The following is a 25,236-nucleotide window of genomic DNA, read 5'->3' as shown; positions in this document are numbered from 1 at the left end:
CGGGACCCAGCGACCCGGGACCCAGGAGTGACCACCCCCACCGGGGACCCAGCAGAGCCCAGGGACCCAGACCCCACCAGGCAGCCACCGGGATCTATCAGGCAGATGCCAAAATCTTAAACCCCCAGACCCGGTTGCCCCGAACACTCAGGCAGACCATGGCACAAGCCCCCACACCAGGTGTGGCAGGGGGAGGGGGGACAAAGATCTATATCATCAAGAGAAGTTCCAGGAGAGGGGAGGACCCAAAGGCCCCACCTGACATATACAGTCATACACAAACACAGTCACACACTCCCTCCCTCATGCTCACACATGCACATACAACCCAACACTTACAAAAATGCACGCCGGACACCCACTCGTACTCCCCATACACACCCTATTCACTCTGGTCCCGGTACTGCTGCACATGGGGTACAACCATCACCGGTAACCAGAGTTTGACCCCTTTCTGCTGGGGTGCTGATGAGCAGGCTCCCCCGCCCAACGCTGAGCACAGCAACCCACCATCCCAGACCCCAACCAGACGGCCAGATCTCCCTCCTAGCCTCCAGCCCCAGGAAGCCTAGCAACAACAGAGGTGGCTAAGATCCCTAGTCTCCCTCCACCTGCTCCAATATAGTGTTGTGTGATCATGAGGTGTATTCCATGGCTGTGGTGAGTGGGCAGTGCGGGCATCATCCGGCATATGCCAGCTGATGCCACCGCACCACCCCACTTACACCCTCAGCCATCAGTGTCTAAGTGCGGTTTAAAATTGGAAGTGGGCACCGGCACTCGGGAGGAGGCTGAAATATCCCCCTGCCAAATGCCGTTGAATGTGCTCACTCCCAAGGCCCTAAGTGTGTGTTTGTGTGGAATGTCGTCAGTGGAAGTGTACAAGGTGCAAATAAAATTGGGGAGCAGGTTGCCACAGGAATGCGGAAATGGGGTCCATACCCGCACTCCCTGACTTGCCCACCCCCCCAAGGTCCTATGTGTATGTTTGTGTGACGATGTGAGGGAGCAGGAGGAGAGAAATATGCGGGGATGGGGAGGAATGGCTGGTTGGGCTTAGCCCTCCAGGGAGCCAGCTCCCCTACTGGCCCCAATAGGCACCTCTGTTGTCAAACTGCCACCCAGGGCATGGAGACCCCAGCCCATCCTGCCAGGGCCCAAAGCAGCAGCATTACAGAGCCTCACGGAGTCCGAGGGCACCAACCCAGCCCCATCCCAGCAGAATATCTATGCCCACCCCTGCATTTGCACAACTTCCAGAATATATAAGACATGGGACATCCAGGTAAGGTTTGGTCCTCCCCGTCCTGGACCTCCCCCTCCCCTGTGATGGAACGGCAGAGGAGCCAAGGTCTACCTGATGCCCCCGAACCCGGGCCAGGCACTGCTGAGTGTTCCTGCCTTCTTCCCGGCAGCATACATGTCAGGACCCGACCCCCAAGGCCCCGCCCAGATCCCCACACGGGGCCGGCCACCCCCAAACCCCGAGCCCCCAGGCCCCCACCCAGACCCGCCCAGGGGTATTGCAGCCGCCAGGCAGTGACCCATGGCCGCCGCCAAGATCCCCAGGGGGCCCCACTCACAACCGCCAGCAGCCCACCCCCCGAGGCAACCCAAGCACCTCCAGAGGGGGGCAACAGCCTCCCAGTCCCAGACACCCCCAGTGAACCCACCTCCAGGGAACATCTGGATATTCCAAACTCAGACCCCACACCCCCCCCACCCACACCATCCCGCAGGACAACATCAATGGCCCCCCACCCTCACTATGTGATGGAACCGATCAAAGGAGCCCAGAGAGATTCATCTGAAGTGGAAGCAGAGGCTATATCAAGTGCAATATGATCTAACAAAAGATTTCTATACTGGTTGATGCAGAGAGTTTCTCTATTTTTCCAATTCAAGAGGATAGTTTTCTTAGCGATGCACATGGCAGTCAGAACCACGTGAACCAAAGATGTTGCAATCGGGACATCGTGCAGCTGTCCCAGTAAACAAAGAGAGGGGGAAGTTGTGATATGACATTTCAGACATTTTGACAGATCCTCACATACTCTACCCCAAAATTCCTGGACAGGTGGGCAGGACCACAGTGCATGAATGTAATTGTCAGGAATGTTGTTTGTGCAGTGTGTACAGGTGTCAGACGACACAAACCCCATCTTGAACATCCGATGACCTGTATAGTGTACTCTGTGTAGAATTTTGTACTGAATTAATTGTAAATTGGGGTGTCTGATCATTTTAAAAGTTTTTAAACAAGTTTGGGACCAGAAGCCCTGGTCAAAGCTAACTGATAGATCCACCTCCCATTTTTCAATAGGGATTGCAATTTTATCGTCTATTTTGGACAGTGTCTTATATACTTTAGACAGTAGTTTGGGGGGTTTGAGATTATAAAAGTCTAATACCCTTGGTGGTGTTTGTAATTCTATTTTATTGAGCTTAAATTTTTGTTTGACTACAGATTTAATTTGGTGATATTCTAAAAAGCTATTCTTATCCATTCCAAATTGGAAGACTTTTTGATTAAATGGGATGAAGTCCAATCCTTCATATATGTGTTCCAGGTATAGGATTCCTTTATTTTTCCAGTCCGGAAGGTTCATCATTTTGTTGTTTTGCAAAATGTCAGGATTGTTCCAGATAGGTGTGTGTCTGCATGGTACTAGTGAAGACTCTGTCATTTTAAGATACTCCCACCATGCTGTCAGAGAAGTGCTGATACTAATACTTTTAAAGCTTTCATGTTTTCTTATGCTTGAGCTAATAAATGGTAAGTCTGAAAGCTCTATCGTATTGCAAAGTGTCTGTTCTATATCTAATCAGGACTCATCTAGTGGGTTATCTTGCAACCATCTTGGTATATATTGCAGCCTGTTGGTTAAGAAATAATAATACAAGTTGGGTAAATCCAGTCCTCCTCTGTCTTTGGTCTTCTGAAGCGTTTTTAAGCTAATTCGTGGAGGTTTATCCTGCCAAAGGAATTTAGTAATTGAGGAGTCCAGAGATTTAAACCAGTCAGCTGGTGGCTTGTTTGGGATCATCGAGAATAAGTAATTTATTCTGGGTAAGACCATCATTTTAATTGTAGCAACTCTCCCCATGAGTGATATTGGTAAGGATTTCCATCTTGCAAGATCATCTTCCACTTTCCTTAAAAGTGGGATGTAGTTTAGTTTGGTTAGATCTGCTAACTTGGGAGAGATATTAATTCCCAGGTATGTGATATTCCCTGACTCCAATTGTGTATTAAGCAAATTGACAAATGAGAAATTAATTGGTAGAACTGTGGATTTTAACCAGTTTATAGAGTAATCTGAAACACTTGAAAAAGAGTTTATCAGTTCTATTGCTTGGGAGAGAGAGGATTGAGAATTCTGGAGAAAGAGTAAAACATCATCTGCATAAAGACTGATCTTATGTTCTATTTTCTTACACTTTATCCCTTTAATGTCTGTTGTTTGCCTAATTGCTGCTGCTAGTGGTTCGATAAAGATAGCAAAAAGTGAGGGGGAGAGTGGGCATCCCTGCCTGGTCCCCCTCTGAAGACAGAAGCTAGCTGATATTTGGTCGTTCGTCCTGACACGTGCTGTTGGTGAACTGTATAATGTTTGTAGCCAGTTTATGAAGAAGTTCCCAAAGCCAAACTTATGTAAAGTTGCAAATAAGAACTTCCAGTTAACTCTATCAAAAGCTTTTTCTGCATCTAGAGATAATATACTAGTTTCTATGTTTCTACTGTAAGAGAAATCTATCAAATTAAGTAATCTACGTGAGTTTGTGGATGACTGTCTACCTTTAATGAAACCAGTTTGGTCAGGGTGTATTATGAAGGGGGTTACCTTCTCTAATCTTTTGGCCAGGGCTTTACAAATTATTTTGAGATCAACATTAATAAGAGAAATTGGGCGATAGCTGGTTGGAAATGCTGGGTCTTTGCCTGGTTTTAACAAGAGACTAATATTGGCTGAATTCATGTTCGGCTGTAATCTGCCGCTCTCTTCGATTTCCCTCACCATTCAGAAAAATGTTGGAGCCAGAATGATCCAGAATTCTTTGTAGAATTCTACTGGGAACCCGTCTGGACCTGGAGCTTTCCTATTAGTCATGGATTTAAGGGCTTCCTGGAGCTCTGCTGATGTTAGTGGCGAGTCCAGGACTGTAACTTGGCTGTCTGATAATTTAGGAAGTGTTATCCTGTCAAGGAACTCATTGATCTCATGATCTGATGGGTTTATCTGTGGTGAGTACAACGTTTGGTAAAAGTCTCTGAAGGTGTTGTTTATTCTTTCAGGGTCATTAACTATATTCCCGGTTGAGTCTTTAACAGCAGATATGGTAGTTTTCTCTTTATTTATTTTTAATTGGCTAGCTAACAATTTACCTGATTTATTACTATGTTCGAAGTTTTCTATTCGTAGTCTTTGTGCTAAAAATTGTGTCTTTTTGTCAATAATTCCATGAAGTTCTAATTTAGCTTTACGTAATTTGCTCATTAACTCTTCTTCTGTGGATGCCTCTAAAGACTTGATGATTTCCTCTAACTCCTGAATACGTTTGTTTTCTGTTTTTTTCCTATGTGATGAGAAAGAGATTATTTTACCTCTCATCACTGCCTTTCCTGCCTCCCAAAGAATAGGTGCTGATGTTCCAGGCAGGTCATTATGTTCTAAATATAAAGCCCACTCCTTTTTAAAAAAAATCAATAAAACCTTCGTCTTTAAGCAGTGATGTATTAAACCTCCAGTTTTTGCTTGGTGGGATTGTCTTTTTCTTTACCAGAGTTAAAGAAACCGGAGCATGGTGGCTGACAAATATGGGGTGTATCTCAGTGTCTGAAATTTCAGCCAACAATGAGCTGCTGACTAGAAAATAATCCAAACGTGAGTGAGAGTGATGGACGTGCGAAAAAAAAGTATACTCTCTACGGTTAGGATGAAGAGATCGCCATGCATCACAAAGCCCATAATCACTCATGTACTGTTTAACTATATTAGTGGATTGCCAATTGCGCTGAGTCCCAGCTGTACTGAGCCTGTCTGTTAAGGAATTCATCCAAAAATTAAAATCACCTCCTAGTATAAGTGGACAGTCCAAGTGTTCGGAGAGTACAGAGAAAAAATTATGAAAGAATGGAGGGTCATCAATATTTGGACAGTATATGCTGACGATACATAAGCGTTGGTTATGTACAGATATTTTTAACATTATAAATCTACCCTCTGGATCAGAAACTGTGTCCAATACTGTGAAATTGATGTTTTTGTGTATTAAAATAGCTACACCTCTTTGCCTAGAGTTATAGCAGGTGTAACGTGAGGAAATATGGGTTTTCTGGCACAATGGTGGTGCTGGACTCAGCTGGGTCAAAGCTGGGTCATTGAGAACTTTCACCCACAGATTAAGACCTGAACGCCAGCGAGTCTGGGAGGAAACCATAACATCAGCCACCTGCAGTCTACCAGAAGACGTGTTTCCATGAGTTGTACCCAGACCAAGTCAAAACATAAAGTTTAAACTTCTTTTTCTTGATTTTAATGTTAAAGTTACCATTATCATTTTGCTCATTATAAATGTGTTTAATCAAATGAATGGTTCTTATGCTTTGGGGTAATTATAATGGCTTAATGAATCCATTCTTAAATAATGTTGAGAATGTTTGGTACTGACCTTAACACACACACTCAAGCACACAAACATTCACACACACCCACACACATCTTCCCACAGTAAACTCCAGACACATTTGATGACGCACACGTTTGCTTTGAGAAGAGAAAGGTTTTTGGTAAGTTTCAGTCTTATGATCTCAGTTCGTGCTTGACAACGAAAGAGAACAGACCTGAAAACCAAAGGGGGGGCAGAGCCTGTTGGCTCGTTCTCCCCCCCTTTCACGCTGTTTCTGCCAAGCCAGGCAGAATAGCTGAATCGCAACTTCTAACGCAGACTCATTACAGAGTCTTTTGATTTCTGAGTGAATTAACTTAAGAAAGCGCGTCGACAAAACGCTTTACCATCAACGTGTACCGAGGGCAACTCTGGACCGGTTCCGTTCGACACCTACGTCTTCCCTGTCAGCCGTTGAGTGTCATCTGGATGAGCCACAACATCCTCCACGGCCCGGATCCGAAAGAGGGTCCACAAGAGTTCGGTGAGACAGCACACGGTGTTTAGCGTTTGGATGCATTTTTTCCAACTTAACCTAAGTTTATTCAAACCATCACTTTTCACTCAGACACCTGTTTCTTCCTGAAGCAAAATCAGATGCACACACGCATCCATCTCACATCATATCACTCTCACAACTCACAACCTTCTCAATCTTCATAAATTCACCAGAAGGTCTATTTGAGCAAGAACAGCATATCAACTGTTAAAGATTATCCCACGAAGTTGCCAATGTGATTGTTATTTCCTGTTTGTCAATTTGCAAAATCATTAGTTTAATTTGAAGAATTAAAACTTTTAATCGTCAAACTGGTTTCCTCATTGAACTGAAACACAGACACACAGATATTATCAGCAGTTTATCGATGAAAACAACCTTTGAGTCTTCTGAACAATATACAATTTGGTTATTGATTTATTAAAAATTAATATTCCGAATTAATACGTAGCATGGTTCCTCTTTCATAAAAGAGCATAAAACCACAACGCTACACAGGCAGAGAACATGCTGGGAAACTCAGGTGTTTTAAGTTCATCTGCGGATGTGGCAGATCTATGAGTCTCTTGTAACAATATTACGTCTGCTTGCATTCTAACTGATCAAAAATTTTTAATCTCTTCTCTCTAGAGCCAGCCCCATGTACGTTCCATGAGACAAACCATAGTGCACCCATAGATGTGTGTGTGAGTAGCTAAAATATGACGCCTTCATGTGAATAAGATGGAATAAGTATATAAATGTATAAATAGTATGTTAATAAATAACAGAAAAGTAAATAATAATAATAATAATAATAATAATAATAAAGATCCAACAGTGTTTGTGGTTGTATTATTTGATGCATAAATTATGATATTGTGCTGTGAATTTAATATATATATATATATATATATGTGTGTGTGTATGTGTGTGTGTGTGTGTGTGCGCGTGTGTGTGCGTGTGTGTGTGTGTGTGTGTGTGTGTGTCGAGTCTGACGCAGTGTTGGAAAGTTGTGTGGTTGTGCCATACAGGTGTAAAGGTACAGAAGCAGGTAAAAAGGAAGGGAAAATACACATATAGGTTAAAGAAAGAAGAAAGAACTAAAAAGAAGAGGTGATGGGGTGTAAGGTGGTGATGGACAGGTGATCTTATCATCTACAAAACGGATTTAGCAGCTGTTTAATCCTGACGTGATCAAACCCAGTGAATCCTGATAAGAATAATAAATGTCTGACCTGATGTTGGGCTAAAACAGCCAGTCAGTCACTCCTCGCTCCTTGTAAAGTTTATTGTCCACGTAAAGCTTATCCACCGCGATGACAGCTCTCTTCCCATCCTGGATAAACTTTTTACGCAGCGGAAAGAGGACCCGGCGTCTATCCAGAATTTCCTTCGGGAACTGATCATTCACGCTGAAATCTTTTCCTTTGAGCTCTCTTCCGTGACTTTTAACAAGATCTTTCTGCTTAAAATGTTCAAATTTAGCCACGATGGGACGAGGTCTTCTGCTGTCCACTCGTCTAGCTCCAAGGCGATGTACCTGGTGAAATGTGATGTTTTTTATCGTTTCTTCTGGAATCTTCATTTCTGTCTGGAGAACGTTTTTTATCGTTTGCTCGCAGTTCTCCGCCCCTCCCGCCTGCTCCGGCAGACCTGCGAACACCAAATTATCCCTCATGCTGCGGGCCTGAAGGTCCAAAACCGTCTCCTTTAGAGTTTTGTTGTCCTGGGTGATCCGCGTCATTCCCTCTTCCAGGGAAGAAACGGACTCCCGCAGAGACGCGTTCTCAGCAGCGAGCCGCTGTTGACTTCTTCCTAAAGCTACAACGATGCAGAGTTGGCCCAGAAACAAGCATGTTAGGTTAACTGCTTACTTTAACTGTCACATGGCTGCGAGTCGTTTGTGACCCTAAGATGGATCAGTGACCTGTCCAGGTGTAGCCCCGCCTCCCACGCAGTGACAGCATAAGAACTTCATGAAACTGCACAGGAACAAGTGGGTAAAGAAAACAAATGAATGCATGAATGAAAGAATGATAGAATGAATGAATTCATCCTTCTGCATCTGAAGTTACCTTGTAATGATATAGATGGTTAAAATTAGGCTCGTCAGTGACCCATTATTGGTTAAATGACCTTAATTAGTTGATGGAATGTGACGTGGCAGCTGGCAGGCCACAGGTGAGACAGCAACAGGCAGCAGACGGAATATTTGACCCAAAATGTTTATCAGGGCCAAGGAGACTGATTTAACCATCATGCAGTGGAACATGCAGCTGATTATGGCACATAATAGATAAAAACATTCATCATCACGGAACTTTTAGCTGTTTTACATATTCATACATTCCATGTGAAAAATAAGTTTTATAGATTTCACCAGTGATCAAATGCTATCATTGGTTCTGGAACGGCTGAGCTGCAATCAGCCTTTCAAAGAGCAATGATGGTCAGATAAGTATTTATAAACTTATTTCATGCTGAAGTAAAGTGAAATATAAGAAAGAAGCTCATATCCCGTTTGAGCGTTTCCATGATTTTAAATCATTTTCTTGAGCCAGTATGTGTTAAATGACCCTAACAGGGTTAATGAGAGACCACCCATCCCCTGTGGCCAGAATATTCCACTTGCAGCTTCCGAGTGGCGGGCTGCTCTTTTGGTACTTAGAAAAACTTGAGCTGACCCACCTGGTTGCTGCATGTTTTAGATCATGAAGGCAGCTGCTTAGTTTAGTTTAGTGATGAACCACTCCTGTAGACACTAAAGAAGGCTGGGAGATGTTTCAGCTGTTAGATGAACGTGTTAAAAAGACAAACGCACGGCAAGAAGATAAGTTTTGATTTTGATTCTACAAACAAACACTACGGGGCACTAAAAGAAATCCAAAACTGCCTTGTAGCCCTTTAACTGGATTTTTCTAACTGTTATCATCAACCCATCACACACAGAAACTGTAACTGAATAATGGTTTTAAAAAGACAGGAGGTGCTTTAAAACATTTATTTTTTAAAAACAATTCTCACAAATACAACAACTGCTTTTCCTTCAGGGTGAAAAATATCATGAAAAAACCCAGAAAGCAATATTTTTAAGATATTGGCTGTCAAATCAGAGTTGCCAGGACTTCCCATCGCTGCTCTGACGTTTATTTGATCTGACTGAAGCTACTGACTCCATCCTCTCAGTTCATTATGCCAACTGACACGAAGGCACGATTTTCAACTCATTTTGTGTAGCTTTGACTGGCTGCAAAAGCCCGAAATAAAAATGCAAAGAGGCTGAGGAGAAAACATTAAAATAAAGGAAATTACTTTAGCCTGCAGCTCCCTGTCTTGTGGTTTAAATTAAGTTTCGAGATGCTTTTGTGCCTCGATATGTAAATAACCTCAACCTTGTTTAGGTGATGAGAGAACAGGCATGCCAAAGCTTTAAGCCTGTGGAATTCGCTGCTGACTCAGCAGATGTTGAACACAGATTTGCATGTGAAAGTTTCCATTTCAGGGAGGATTTTCTGAGAAATAGTTACTCTTTTAAGCCGCAACTTGTGTCACAGATAATGGTTCAAATCCATTCCACATGCACACCCGAGAAGCAGCTGATAGTGAAGCTGCAGGAGAAAAGTACGATAAATATTCATGTCAACAGGAAGAGGGGCATTAATGGAGAGGACTGAAATCCATGTTGCAAACACAAACAAATCCAAAACGTGTAATCTCACTCGTCTGTTGATTATCACTGATGTGCAGGAAATGTCCGTGTTGGATAAGGATTTACAGGCTATTACGGAGGGCAGAAATACGTGTGATACATTTGAAGACTGAACGCTTTTGCAGATTTTAGACACTTTCGTTGTCGTATTGCAGCAATAGCAAACAAAAGATATCAGTTTTTATAGCTTCACAAACAAAGGGTCACTCACCAACGTTGTTCATTTCTTAAACGTTGATCTGTCATCCTGACTAACCTCTCAACAACCTCTCTGTCAATGTCCAGGAATCCCAAAAGTTTAATCCAGTGATTCCCAGCTTGTGGCATCTTCCTCATCAGCCGTCACCCCCGGTTCCAACTGCGACCGCCTCCTCGTCACTGTATTTAAACACATACTGATGTTTCCTTTTGATTATATTAGGCAAAGACCCCCTGGTTTAATCTCTAACCTAAATAATTTTAATTAACTGAACAGCCAGTCATGAGTCAGTCATCATCTTGAGCCAGGGAATCTTAGTGGTCTTTAAAAACTCTCATGATCCCCCGTGTCCTGTCTTGCTGTAATAACAATTATGTTGATTTTCAAAACTTTATTATAAATGGTTGCTTTAAAGTGGAGATGGAAATGAAAGAGAAAGGAGGGAGATGAATGGAAAAGGTGGGGGGATAGTGCATTTAGTGCCAACCACAGCCTTTGGTTATGTAAACAAAATGCTGTGTCTGTACTCCATGCTTTCGTTCTTTTTTAAACACAGAAACAGTTTTGTTTACCTGTTAGTAGCTACAGTTTCGCCGACGGCTGCCGGCTTCTTCAGGCTGACGCTGATGGTGGCGCGTCATTTCCTTCTCCGTTTATCTGCGGTACTGTTTGTTTTATTAGTTTATTTATTTGCAGACACTTTTATCCAAAGTAACATACAATTGTTAACCTTTAGGGCATACTTGTGAGAGCATCATGTGAGCACCTTTGTGTGTAAACATGCTTGGGTGCGTAAGGTTTCTCTATAGGAGTGTTCAATAATGAGTGTGTGGGGCCTCAGACCTGCCCTCAAAGACCCACGGAAGATGAAGGAGTTCCAAGGCCCAGAGATCCAGAGGTGGCCCAGGGATGCTTTCACCGCAGCAGCCCCAACCCTCTCCCGAGAGGCACAGAGGACCACCTCGGGGGTCCAACCAGCAGCCGTGCCAGAGGCCCAGCCACGCATCCCCATGGCAGGCAAGACGTCAGGACCCAAGGGCGCCCCAACCCCCATGGCGTAATCTTTAAGGAATGCCATACCCTCCAATGTGAAGCGTTATGCACAAGTGTCATATGCTCAGCATTCATAAGTCTACATAGTGATCACAGTCATCCCAAATTTACACTACATGTATGAACGGCGCTTTGTGTCAGCGGCACGTCTCCCCTGCTAGAAGTGGTCACAGTCCATGGTTTGGTTCCTTTCAGAAGCACTGTGGCACAATTAATGCACCAGTGACTGAAATTGCTATTTAATTTAAAGATATGAAAACACTTTCAGTGTTGGGAAAGTTCACAGTATTTGTGAACTAGTTCAAAGTTCAGTTCATGCAGTTTTAAATGAACTAGTTCAGTTCAAAGTTCATAATTCATATTTTTTGAACTAAGTTCATAGTTCCTAAAATGAACTAGTTCACAGTTCTTTATTCCACCCACTATGCTGTAGTGAGATATTACCCTCAGAATCCTGGTATATTCAAATTGTTGCTACCCATTCAGTCCACACACTACCCAGCTGAAGCTTTTACTCCTACATTCCCAAAAGCACGAGGAAAGACTTGCAGTTTGAATCTTTTATTAAACATTCTGTGGTACAAGGAACGTATCTCCAAGTGCAACCATTCAAAAAGGCAAACCGTTCAAACCCACTATTCAAGAGTGTGTCTTTAAAAGTGTACAACTAGTCAATTTTTTTTGTCAATCAACTGTCTGACCTGTTTGCCCAAAGAAAAAGTTTTACAACTTGCGTCTTAAAGTCCAACAACCAGCCCAAATTATCATAGAAAAACACAGTGAAAAGAAAAGAAAAGCCCAATAACTTTAATGGAGGCTTTCTTAGTCCATGGCTATGGACATAAATAAATTAGAGAGTCATTAAAAAAAATCTAAATGTGATGGGCTAATGACAGCTTTATGTTCAGTACAGCCTTAAAAAATCGTATCTGAATGAAGATCCCAGTCACTGGTCAGAGTGGTCTTCCTCCTGGATCTGTTGTTTCTTGCTAGCTGTAAAAAACAGAAGTTCTGTTATTTCAATGCAGCTAACCTGTGCACACCAATACACTCTTCTCCGGTGACAAGACATTCTACATTTATAAAATGTATTGTTAATAATAGTTTCTAGATAAGCACATGCCCAGCAGAAGTCTGATGTCTGAATTACACCTGGAGGTTTCTCTGAACCACCTTGTCACTCGGCGTGAAATAGCTTTTTCTGATGTTACTCCTAAATGTTGGACCAGTCTACTTCCTATGGTTAGGAAGACTAGAACTTTAAATGAGTAAAAATTCCTTTTGTGAGCTTTTAAATTGGTATGCAATTCTACAGGGGCAAAATTTTTTAGACCTATCTTACCGATAGTGCCCTTTATTTATTTTATGCATGATGTTTGTTTAATCTGTTATTTTGGATTTTCAGCTGGTGTAAGTGATGTATAGATTGATTTGGTTTTAATCTTGGACATCTGTTTGGTCACCCGTGTAAAATGTTTTAGAAATAAAGGTTAGTTGGTTGATTGATTAAGTGATGTAGCCCAAACAGGTCACGGAAATATTTAACATACCATAAAATCTTTCTGTTTGCATTTAAGATCAGCTGCTTCTCGAAGTTGGCATCTCCCAGCCTGTTTCTCCCGGGCCTGAATCAGACAAGACAGTAAAGAACAAAATAACATCATGACCATTATAAAATAATTTGACCAAAGAAATATATGGATTAAAAGATTGTTGAATATAACAGTTTATGATTGCCTGAATATTAGGCCACCAATGCTGAAGAGCCTCTCTACCGGGGCGCTTGAGGGCAGTGCAGTGTTGTGCTTTATGAACAGACTTTTGAGCTTTGGAAACTGCATGTATTCATCAAACCCATCTGTGGTTGGGGCATCCAAGTAGGTGTCTACTTCACCTTTTCCAGAAACCTGAGGTTTTCTGTGAAATCTAAAGAATGAAGCAGCAGGATCTTTCGTGTTTACTTCACTACTGGATTGGGCTTGACTGGAGTCTCCTGGTACCGAGTCGTCCGAGCTGAGGGTTTGAAATTCTCTCATTAGCATTAATTTGTAATGCGCACGTTTCTCTTCATCTTGGACCCAGTCTAGCTTGAATCTTGGCACCAGAATAGCAGAGAATATGTTCTCCCTCTTCTCCAGAAGAGCTCCCAGCCTCGTGGTCAGTGACTTCAAGATGCTCTCTATGAGGGGACGGCATGTAATCAGGCCCTCTGCAGCTGTGGGTTTCATGCTCTCATCCAACAGGATATTCATATGGCACTGGAGCTGGACAATGGTTGGAGCCAGGTAGCCAAGAAAGATGTTCTTCTGTGCTTGAAGGATGTTTAAGTGCTAGGGGCCTCATCACCTCTACAAAGTTGTGTATGAACTGGACTTCATGTGGAAGGAATGGACGGAAGCCAAACTCATCACTCACAGTGTGCAGAATCAGCTCATCGTGTTGGGGAGTGGTCTCATTTTCAGCATTGACCTCAGCCTCCTTAATTGCCACCTCGGTAGATAGTGTTGCTATGCGAGACAGTTGCTCCATCGCAAGATATACAGAGTTCCATCTTGTGTCATTTGGCACAACAAATCCAATCCCAAGCTTTTCCTCCACAACTTCAGAAGCCTTTGGACTTCATTTAACGTGCTTCCACAGAGCAGAAGCTTTTGCAAAAACAGCCCTTGACATTGATTTGTAGTGTTTTTCAGTTATCTTTTCAGTATCTTTGGCCACAAGATTCAAGGTGTGACACATGCACCTTCTATGAGGGGGGAGGCAGGGATTATCCAGACCTGAGAGGGACAGAGGCTCCATCTGGTCATCTTCATCTGAACTCTCACTTGTAGCAGCAGACGAAGACTTTGGTTCCTCGTCATCTTCACTTTTTGTTCCAAAGTAATCCTCTGTTTCTGGCTCTTCAGGGTCAACAGCAACATCCATTCCAAAACAGTTGAACGCCTTGACAAAATTAGCAGCATTGTCAGTTACTGTACACACAACCTTGTTGTGGATTTTGAATTGTTTGTTAATATCGGACAGTAGTTTTGCCAACACATCATGTGAATGTGCCCCTTTAACACGTCGACATGCCAGTACAGCGGTGTCTCTTAGAAACATCAGTTTTGTTCAGCCAGTGGATAGTGATGCCCATAAATGCTTTGTTCACAGCTGACCAGCAATCTGCAGTTGTACACACAATATCAACTTCAGAGAGTTCAGTCTTAAGTTCACATATATTTTCCTTAAATTTCGTGTTTAGCAGAGCTTGTATTTTTTTTTTTTTGGATGGTTGCAACCCCTTGATGAAGTTTATGAACGCGGGGCTTTCCACTGTTCTTATAGGCTGCAGGTCTCTGATGATATACTGCAATATTAGGTCGTCTACCTGCGGCTGGGAAATGAAAACACAGCTACTGCTACTGTATGCCGTTATCTGGTTTTGGGTGGTAGAGGAGTCGCTCGTCGTCGCCGTGTCTTTTGATTTTTTTAATAACTTGCATATATCTTGAAAGGCTAGCCGGGTGCTTTATTTCAACGTGCCGTTTCAAGTTTGCTTTTGACGTTGTTGATGTTCAGAGTTGCTTCTTGAAACCCGGTGGGCAAAGTTTACACAGAAATGCAATATTTTTCCCGTCTGGATCATAACTGACCTTTTCAAAAAACTCTTTAAGGTGCTCATACGAAGAGGCTGCTTTGCTCATTGACACCAGCTGTTGCTGCCTGTTGCTACAATCACTGAATCTCCCTCTGTATTTTCATGCAGACGCGGTGTGGCTCGATGACTTGGGTTGCCAGATCTGATATTTTCCCTCTTTTAGCCACCATGGCTTTAGACAAACATTTGTATGAAAGGCGCCATGTCAATCTGGCACCTTCTTGAATCAAACTGAACTGCGTTCAGAGCGGCGTTCACAAACGCCAGAATGAGTGCGTTCATGATAACGTTCATCAGACCAAAATGGAGCGAGTTCAGTTAACGTTCTCCAAAAAATATGAACGAGTTCATGAACGATCGTTCAATGAACTCATTCAGGCACAACACGGAACACTTTTATACAACTTTTAAATGCAACAAATGAATTCAGATTCTTATTTTTATTCTCAAGTCAGATGCAGTGTGTCAGCAAGTTTAAAACTGTGGCTTTAATTCACCATTTTGCCATCTCACCACTTCACGCCAGGGTCAGAGTTGAAGCATTATTGCACACATTTTCCCATCACGTTTTTTCTATGAATCACAAAGTTTGCATTTGAGACCCCATTTTTTGTGTAAGCAAGTTTTATAAATGAGGCCCTGATCCTTTGTTCAATCTCCTGCTCCAGCCTACCATCACAACCCCTTCCTGAAGACACAAGAGATCAAAACGCCCGGTAATTCATTAAATCACATCAGCAGACACTTTCTCTGCACATATTAATTAACAGTCCTCTATTCTTGCTGAATTGCTATGGGAGCGTTGTTCCGAGAAGGTGAACATTTTTGTAGTTTTATTTGAGAGAACTGCTGCTGCCTGCAAACTCACTGGGAAAGATGAAAAAGTAACTTCTGCACTCTTAAATTCACAGAACGAGAGGAAGAGAAGCAATCTTCCTTTTTGAGTACAAGTGAAATATAGAGATCAATTATTTAGACCAGCCACTGAGATTTTTTATTACCTCAAGAGTCCTCTATATATCTATTTTCTTGGTATGATATCCTCCTTTTTCAGAGACGAGTGATAAGTGCTTACCTGTGGGAGGAGAGATGGAGAGACCCTGTTCTCGCCGCGACTCCCGCCCATCAGCCAAAGAGAACACAGTGTTTCTCTTTATATCTATACATCTCTAATTCATGGACTTCTCACCATGCCGACGACTCTTCCTGCCCAGAATTCAAATGAAGAAAATAAAACGATAATCCATCCCGGACTCCTCGAAGCAAACTCAGGTGTGCTTGATTTGTCTGCAGACAGCTCAGAAATAACTGAATAAAGTTTTGTGATTTCACTTCACTGCAAACTGCTGCAGAACAACAGTTTATGTGTGCATCAGAGATGTAGGATTTGTCCACAGGACGTTAATCGGTAGAATCACTGCTGTGTCCAGGAGAAAATGATAGAAGAGTTAGAGTTTAGTGGTTTCACTTAATTTTCTACAGATAAAATCAAGTTAGTTGCCAGTTGAAACAACTGAAATGTTTATTAAAGTATTTCAGTCATTTTCATCCACCAGAACTAAGACATGTCCTTATGTGTTAAATAAAACGGAATCATTTTAAGGTATTAGGTAAAATTTGATCAAAGCAACAACAGATAGTCTTCATTAGTAGCTTCAGATCCAGTTTAAATCATGAGGAAAAAAACAAAGCACAAGATAATGCGTCAAACTCCTGATGTTTGTGTTAATACCAATAAGTGAATGGGGGAAACAGGTCACGAGGTCAAACAGTGTATTTAAGGCCTCTGCAGCAGAGCAGGTAGGAGGTGAAGAGGTTATTCTTAGAATTCATTCATCTTCGTTCATTTCTGACTCACTGAATGAAATAAAAATGTCCCATTAATGTCCTTGGACTTGTGAAGGCTGGATTAAAGTTAAAGTCCCATTAGTTGTCACACACACTGATGTGTGTGTGAAATTTGTTCTCCGCATTTGACCCATCCCCTGGTGGAGCGGTGAGCTGCAGACACGGCCGCGCTCGGGAACCATTTGGTGGTTTAACCCCCCAATCCAACCCCGTAATGCTGAGTGTCAAGCAGGGAGGCATTGGGCCCCATTTTTTTCTAAGTCTTTGGTGTGACCCGACCAGGAATCAAACCCTGATCTCCCAGTCTCAGGGCGGACACTCTACTACTAGGCCACTGAGCTGGAGACTCCTTTCCTTCCGGCTCTTGGAGAGTACAGACGCTTTTTTCCTCCTCTCCTCCCTATCTTGTCCCAAGGCTCTTTGTCTGTCTCTGGGTGTACGACTGCTTCTGCAGTTTTTTCTGGAAACTGGGAATAACTAAAATGGACCTGGTCAGCTGGTCTCTGAACGTGACTGATACATTTTTTTCAACAATGAGAACGGGTGAAGGGGCTCCCGGGTGCCCCTCTGGGACAGACCCAGTTGGGCATATCATGGACTCCTGGAAACAGTGGAACTTGATCTGCCTCTCTCAACTGTCTGTAGAGGATTCTGAGGACATCTGGATATTCCTGGTGTTGGTGTCAGGTTTCCTGCTCTTTGGCCTGGGAGGCTTCCTGGCTTAGCGGAAAATTAACGAGCTGTTGAGGAATATTGTAGCTCTCCCAGAGCTCATGGATGGATTACACCGCGCTGTGAATGCACAGACTCATATAACTGTCGAGATGAATCGTTAGCTTGGAACTTTGGCTGAGATTCATGCGTTGGCACAAAAGATGGATGCCATCAAGGAGAAAGTGGACAAATAAGCACGGATTGGGATAGATTAATTTACGCCATTATTGGGATTTTGAGAGGTTGAGGACGAACGGAACTTTAAGACACAGAAGAAATTATCTCTGTCTGGCCCCAAAACAATTTCTAATCTGAATCTGGTGCCCTTGAGCCTGTAAGCCTGTAACAAATACTCCCCCCTCAGAAGAAATGTGGAATGCTGCCGTCGCAACGGCAACTCTGTCTCCTTTCCCAACCTCGGCGGCACTGCGGGCTGTGAAGGCCCCCGAATTGTTCCAGGAGTCACTGTGCCCCCCAAACCTCAACGACCTCGCTCCCCTGTCCATACTAAGGTGACGAGCGCTGCTTATCGTGGCTGCAGGGACTGACTTGTGGAGAGTCCCAAAACCCTACCACCCCACCTAGTGGACACTTATGTTGTGTGATGTCTGAAGTCTGTTGCATTTCTGTCCGAGGTGTTTTTTGCATAGCAAAGCTGCCCTCCCGGTGAAGGGTAACTCTGAAGTGCCTTTTTTCCCCTCCACCTGAACCAATCCTCATATAAACCCTCTGATCTCTATTAAGGTAGCGCGACTCGGGTTGCGAATGACCACAGTCACCAATTCTTGTCATGTGTCTTTGCCTATGTATGTCTGATCTCTGAATTGTGTGTACTGAAACTCTAATTTCCCTCTGGGATTAATAAAGTATCTTTGAATTGAATTGAATGTCAGAGCACCGTGCTCAGACATTCACTCCTTCTGATCAGTTTGCTGCTGGTGAACCACAAAGTGGTTTTATCACTCAGGAGATATTAGATGAAGATCTCTGAAGCTTATTATTAAAATATTGTGTGGTTTCCAAGACAAAATGCCAAAACTGAAAGCTAAATAAATTTCAGACAGTCAACAAAAACGTCAGAAATTTCAAGTTGTAAAGAAATGATGACTTAACTGGCTCAATGTCACAGACAACAAGTTTGTTATCTGACAGGAAAACTCAGTGAAATCAACAACTAGAACAAATGATTTACAATCTGTATGGAATTAGAATTAGTTCTCCAGCTCATAATGCTTTTGCCTGTCTGTGTGTTCTTTTTGGTTGTTTGTGTTGAGTCAGGAAAGGAAAACCAACTGGCCATTAAACTTTAGCATCCATCTTCCACATCAAACATTAAGGGCCTGGTTTACTTGTTAATTCATTACAGTTGCTGTTACAACCAAGCCCCCACAATGCCGCTCTAAAAATGGTCCCATCCCGGAAGTAAGAAAAATTGCAGTTCCACCCTCATCCGCTGGGGGCTGGTACCAGAAGCGAGCAAATCCTCATTGACTCCCATGTTAAAAATGCCGATTTCACAGCAGAAATAAACATGTTTACAGCCTGGTACCAAAACATGTTTTTTGTCTAAATTATCTAGTTTACACTCATGACAACTCTGAGGGGGGTGAATTTTTTTCTCACTCTTCTGTTTAAGTGTATTGAAAGCCTAAAATTCTGTATAATTAATGAGCATCCGACACACGTGACCGCCGCCTCAGACCCACGTGACCACAGAGCTAGCTCCGTGGAAAGGCCTCAGTACAGCCTCGGTCCCTCCTGGAAACTGTGTCGGGATTTTGAGTCTCTGTGCTTGTGAATTCTGTTTTGGATATTATTGGTGCAATTGTTGGACAAAATGACTTGCTGTGGTATTAATTGCACTAATAGAGCGTCCAAGGAGTCTCCACTTCATTTTTTTCGGTAAGTTAAAATCTATATTTGTATTTTATGTCACTGCTGCCTAGCTGAGTTTACCGAAGTAGCTAGCTAACTATCAGTTTAACATGTAGCATGTACTGTTTAACCATGAAATTTAAATGTAAAATACGGTAAAATAATTAATATGGTATATTTCGATGGGTAAAACCCAGTGCATTTAAGATAAAAATGGGTTGAAATATGACGGAGCGCGCCGCTTGGAGGGACACCTGTGCTCCATTCTTTCATCCGGTAATCCCCAGCGGTCAGGCCGGGCAGGCTGACCGATGCGGCGCCTCGCTGCTGCGGGCTGACCGGAGAAATACTGCAGCTCGTTGAGAAGTCTATAGGGCATACAGCGTTTCCCTTAAATCCCACCGCCACGCCGACAAGATCCCAAGTTTCTTTGTTTTTGTTGGCGCTGTTTACCGAAGAAGCAGCGGGAACACCAGCAAGTTTCATCAGACTTGTAAAGTTAGTTTTTGCAGGGGACCCCCTATATTTTACCGCTCCCTCCTGCAGTCTTCCCCTATTAAAATTTAAAATGTGTAACTTTATGTTTTGGGATGAATGACTAATATTCATGTTAACTAAAACGTTAGGTATTTGGGGGGAAAAACAAAATAATAAACATTATACAGATGTCAAAGAAATCAAACTGTAATTAAACTATATATTTTCAAAGTCTCGATTCTGGATAAAATCCAACAACATATGCTTTATAAATAAACACTACACATGGCTTTTACACACACACACACACACATTGCATTGTGATTTCTTAGTAAATATTCTATTTGGCGAGAGATAAACTTTATTGTATTTATCCTAGTGAATCTATAATTTAACGGGTAAACTAGCAGTAGCACATCCAACATCAAAGAAAGTAAAATGTTATTATCAGGAGAGGGAGAATGTTTAAGTGGTTAGCAGGAGTGTGCTAGCTGATGGCCCCCTCCATGAGGCCACCACAGCTCAGCAGAACACCATTGTAGCTTCTTCTGGGGAGAAAAACACTTACAGAAAAAATAAAGTTAACAGCTGAAATAGCAGGAAATGATACAGTTAAAGAGCAGATTGTAGAAGAAAGAAACCCCTGGGTTAAACTGGTCTGTCTACTGCATAATGCTGAACTCTAACATGTGTCCTCAGGGAAGGACCTGATTGGTGTCCAGAACCTGCTGAAGAAGCACCAGGCTCTGCAGGCTGAGATCACAGGTCATGAACCTCGCATCAAGGCTGTCACCCAGAAAGGAGAGACCATGGTGGAAGAAGGTAGAGCAGGTCTGGTCCTGACATGTTTCTGAGGTGTCTGCAGGTTCTGGCTCACTTTTTTTGGGTCCAGGTCACTTCGCTGGTGAGGAAGTGAAGACTAAACTGTGGGAGCTTCATGGACGTTGGGACACGCTGAAGGCCAAGGCGTCCCAGAGGAGGCAGGACCTGGAGGACTCTCTGCAGGCCCAGCAGTACTTTGCGGATGCTAATGAGGCCGAGTCCTGGATGAGGGAGAAGGAGCCCATCGTTGGAAGTCCAGACTAAGGGAAAGACGAGGACTTGGCCGAGGTATGGAAGTCCCTTCCTGAGAAACTCCAATCGCTTTTCTTTGCTCTCTTTCCAGTCCTTCATAATTAGTGTTTCTGTATTTGTCAAGTCCTTCGGTTGTCTACCAGACGTCGTTGCTCGTTTGAGCGTCTCATGGGTTAGGGGTAGAAGTGCTGGCCTCGCACAGGAAGTGATGACAAACGTGTTCCCGGCGCTCTTATTTCAAACGGTTTACAAGCTGTGATGTGTGTTCCCGCTGCAGAGCAGCCATGACACGTGGCAGCCGGCAGAAGGCTCACGCTTTTCCACTAAACACCCACAGAGCTGCGGTGAACTGAGCAGGGTTTGTTTTACGGTGGCGGATCCGATTGGACCATCGCTGCGAGAAAGCTCCACTTGTGTCAGACGAGCTGAAGGTTCTGATGTTCTGCTCCACAGGCTCTCCTGAAGAAGCACGAGGCCCTGATGTCGGACCTGTCGGCTTACGGCAGCAGCATCCAGGCCCTGAAGGAGCAGGCCCAGTCCTGCAGGGTGAGTTCAGAACCCTCGGCCCGTCAGAACATTCTTATCCACCACGTTCTAACACCAGACCTGTTAACCCGACAGCAACAAGGTAATCAGCAGGTGCTTTTGTCCTGCAGGATCTGAAGGCCAACGAGTCCCGCCTGAGGGACATCAACAAGGTGGCATCTGAACTGGAGTCAGAAGGTCTGATGGCTGAGGAGGCTCCTATGGTTCAGGCTCAGGTGAGCGTCACCTGTCTGCAGCAGCTGGTCCCTCTCACTTCCTGGTTTAACTCTGCTCGTCTCTGTTTGTAGCAACAAGAACATCTGGGTTCTGCTCCTGGAAAGGTGCGTGTTGTCCTCCGCCTCCACCAGAACCAGACGTGGTGTTTTTGTTACCACTCATTTGTTTGTTTACAGGATGAAGCCGACTCTAACCCCGGCTTTCCACTGGAGCCGTCAGCAGCGCGAGTCGGCCGCGTCTCAGGAGCATCATGTCGCGGCCTTTACGCGCCGGTTCTATTTTCTACGCGCGACGCCTCTGAAACGGGTCAAGTTCGACATTTTTGGGGAAGGAAAGACAGGAAATCGGACGCGGAAATTGAGAGAAGCTACCGAGATTTTCAGAATAAAGAACGTACTGCCTTCCGGTTGCTTTACTTTTAAAAAAAGTTACTAACTGTGCGGCCCCGTGAGAAGTTATCACCAAGCTAGCGGTCTCCTTTGTTTTTCAGGTCCGTATTGGCGATTATAAAACGGACAGAACATAAAACACAAACCATGTTGTAGTTTTCTCCTGCTTGTTATTGTGTTTACTGACGAAGTCACTCGTGTGACTTCGTGCTCGGTCGGTGACAGCTGCTCCCCTGCTGCTTCGCGTCTCGTGGGAAGGGCCAAGCAGCAGCTTACGCGAGCAAGACGTACTGCTGCAGTAACGTGCTGCTGACGGCTCCCGTGGAAACCCGGGGTAAGACGGCGTCACCCTGGAAGGTGAGTTCATTCAGCTGATCAGAGGTCACCTCTGATGGCCGCAGTCACGGCCGACCGTGCTGACATCACACAGGAATTCAGGTGACCCGGCAGGCACCAGGTGCTGGTGAAAGTGGGGACATGTCAGCTGGTTGCCATGGCTACAGTTATCTTTATGCATCTGTATGACTGCTGACTGGTGTGTGTTTCCTGTGACCTTTGACCTCAGACCGTACGGTTGGGCGTTCAGACGACGGCTAACTTTAATTCCATCAAGGTAAGAGGAAGCTCTTCCCTTCCTGTCTGAGCGATCCGTCTCCAGGTTTCCTCGTCCGGCGTCCAGCCCGCTGGCGTCCACCTTCATCTCACTGGGTTTGGTTTCTCTCCAGGAGCTGAACAACCGCTGGCGCTCGCTGCAACAGCTGGCTGAAGACCGGAGCAACATGCTGGGCAGCGCCCATGAGGTGCAGCGCTTCCACAGGTACCCCGCACACTTATACTTATGCGCCGCTTACGAGTCAGTAGAGTTTGGACCCACACTCAGACGGAGTTCTGATGTCTTCTCAGAGACGCTGATGAGACCAAAGAGTGGATCGAGGAGAAGAACCAGGCCCTGAACACAGACAACTACGGCCTCCACCTGGCCAGCATTCAGGCTCTGCAGCGTGAACATGAAGGCTTTGAGCGTGACCTGGCAGCTCTGGGTGATAAGGTCCGCTTCCTGATCGGTACCAGGACCCGGGTTGTCTCTGGAGACACGTTCTTCATGGTTCTGGTGACTCCACCCCAGCCGTTCCTGATCAGCAATCAGCGGGGTGCTTTCCTATTTAAGGTGGATGGAGGACACAATTTGACGCCGAAGATTGCCTCAGTTTTGGTAGTAACCAGCCACTCGTGTTACCTCTAGTGTTCCTAGGATTAATGTTATGTCGTAGTGTTTTTGCTCTTATATTGGATTTACCATTCTTCAGGATTCCTGTCGACCTCATTGGATACTGACCTCTACTCCAGGATTTGGATATTCAACACACGGACCTTATCACCACCCTCCATAACCCACCTCTCATCTCACCCAGTGCCCCATCCACCAGGACGCCCCGCTTCTCTCCACCTCTGCTCCCTCTCCTGCGCTTCCCCCGGCTCTCTACCTCTCCCTCCTCCAGCCAACACGTACACCCACCACAGTAAGTCTGCTGAACACCTCTGCCTGCCTACAATGGATTTTGAAACCAGAACCTATGCTCACCTGTGTTCTCCCTCCTCCAGACGCTGAGCTGTTGTTGCAGTTCCAACCAGACTTATCTGTGCACCTTAAGTTCCTCCTTATAAATAAATCATTTTTTCTATCAGTTTTTGGTCAGTGTTGTATTCTGCATGTCTTGGGTTAAGTACCTTCCTCCAAACATGACACTCCTCTTCAAAGAGCAAATCTGTTCAGCACAATCTGACAGACAGACCACCATTCTTCTGTCATGATGCTGTACAGAACATTTTTAGAGTTTTTCTTTTTAAAGATAAATAGGATTACATTTAAAGAGCAATACTTGCACATTATCATTTTCCCACACTTCTGTATAACTTTATTTTGTTGTTTTTCAATAAAGAATGACAAATTATTTAAGTTTGGTTTTTGTTGCACACAAATATATATCTGTAAAAAATATCTACAAAGCTAATGTTTACATAACAAGTATGATTGGGTTTTGCAATACGGCACTATTTTAGTAAGATTTTTAAACCAAGTACAGTTAGTAAAGAACACATTTCTATTGTCTGCTAAGAAACTGTTGGGATTTAAAATGGGCCTGTTGTACAAATAACTTGTAAATGATTATTCCTCACTTTTGTCTTAACCAAAGAAATTCCAGTAATTGAGCAAAAACATTTATTTTTAACACTACAGTTTATAAAACAGGGCGCAAAGTGTCGGCACATGTATGTATGTCGACGGTCCACCCCAACTGAACCAGGAGACACAGACGTCAGGGAGGCCAAGGTTGTCTCCGAGGGTCTCTGCAGCTCTCTGGGCACCACGCCTCACTCAGCTGTCTCCAATGATCCAAATGGCTATGGAGAAAAAAATAACAGGTTTGTCATAATTGTTTAAAGTACAAAACCATACATGAAGTGGTGAGACAGGTATGTGGAACTTACAGTTGCTGCTTTGTGTAGCTGATGTTGGAGACACACAGGCTGCCATGGTGACATTTAAACAGATCTAAGAAAAAAATAAAAATGAAAATTAAAAACTCCCAGACCTCATGTCATATTTACTAATCAGCTATGGCTGATTTATTGTTTGGATCACAGTGAGTTACACTAATTCTAATATATTTTTATTTCTGTTATACATACATACTTTTTAACTTATTTTCACATGACTGTTATCAGGCTCTCTTGTTCTGGTTCTGATGATAATTCCGTGTCTTCCAGTAAGTTATCTTGTGCTTACTTCATCTGTAGAATGTCTCTTTACTTTTGGTAAATTGTACTGAGTCCAGAATAAAGACTAGTTGGCTGTACAAGATACAAACAAGTATCACATTTTGGAAATATATGAAATGTATTTAGGCTGCATATTTAGCTCGAATACTAATAACTGCCATATTTTCCGGACTATAACTCGCACTTTTTTAAATATTCTGGCTGGTCCTGCTACTTATACTCCGGAGCGACTTATATAACAAAATATGTAGGCTACACCGCGCTGCTGCGGGCCGACTCCGACCCGCCCAAGAATGAGTTCCCCTGTCCCGCTGGAAGGGTTTCAAACACCGCCAGCATCTGTTAGAGCCTGTGGCGGGGTGCTGAGGGCCGGCTCCAGCCCAGGAATGAGCTCTCCTCGCCGGCCGGGAGGGTTTGAAACACTGCCATCCTCTCCTCTGCTGGCTGTTGTTCATTCTGTTATGGTTACCGGTGCTTGTGTTGCAATGTGAAACGCTTGGTCTCAGATTTTGTAAGAAAGATAATAAAATGTCCCCCCAAAATACGACTTAAATATATTTTCTC

General features: G+C 43.8%; 1 protein-coding gene across 1 annotated transcript; it reads left to right on the top strand.

Moving 5' to 3' along the window:
• The first annotated feature begins 18,882 nt into the window (after window positions 1-18,882).
• LOC129154690 (spectrin alpha chain, non-erythrocytic 1-like) lies at window positions 18,883-23,843 on the top strand. Its single transcript, XM_054734671.2, has 11 exons — window positions 18,883-19,216; window positions 20,366-20,488; window positions 20,559-20,776; window positions 21,194-21,286; window positions 21,397-21,501; window positions 21,574-21,606; window positions 22,457-22,504; window positions 22,617-22,708; window positions 22,795-23,059; window positions 23,199-23,411; window positions 23,494-23,843. Exons 4-10 carry the CDS (start codon window positions 21,221-21,223, stop codon window positions 23,280-23,282), a joined length of 693 nt encoding a protein of 230 aa, XP_054590646.2. The 5' UTR covers window positions 18,883-19,216; window positions 20,366-20,488; window positions 20,559-20,776; window positions 21,194-21,220; the 3' UTR covers window positions 23,283-23,411; window positions 23,494-23,843.
• The last annotated feature ends 1,393 nt before the right edge of the window (window positions 23,844-25,236 follow it).

This window comes from Nothobranchius furzeri, chromosome 5 (genome assembly GCF_043380555.1).
Source record: "Nothobranchius furzeri strain GRZ-AD chromosome 5, NfurGRZ-RIMD1, whole genome shotgun sequence".
Classification (NCBI taxonomy): domain Eukaryota; kingdom Metazoa; phylum Chordata; class Actinopteri; order Cyprinodontiformes; family Nothobranchiidae; genus Nothobranchius; species Nothobranchius furzeri.
Note: the sequence above shows the minus strand (reverse complement) of the source record. Positions and strands in the feature narration are given on the sequence as shown.

What these genes read in the sequence shown, in the direction of transcription:
- LOC129154690 (XM_054734671.2), top strand. Translation starts at nt 21,221, where the DNA reads ATGTCGGACCTGTCGGCTTACGGCAGCAGCATCCAGGCCCTGAAGGAG. An exon ending in AGCAGGCCCAGTCCTGCAGG is followed by an intron (nt 21,287 to 21,396) that starts GTGAGTTCAGAA and finishes TTTGTCCTGCAG; the next exon opens with GATCTGAAGGCCAACGAGTC. An exon ending in TGGGTTCTGCTCCTGGAAAG is followed by an intron (nt 21,607 to 22,456) that starts GTGCGTGTTGTC and finishes CTTTGACCTCAG; the next exon opens with ACCGTACGGTTGGGCGTTCA.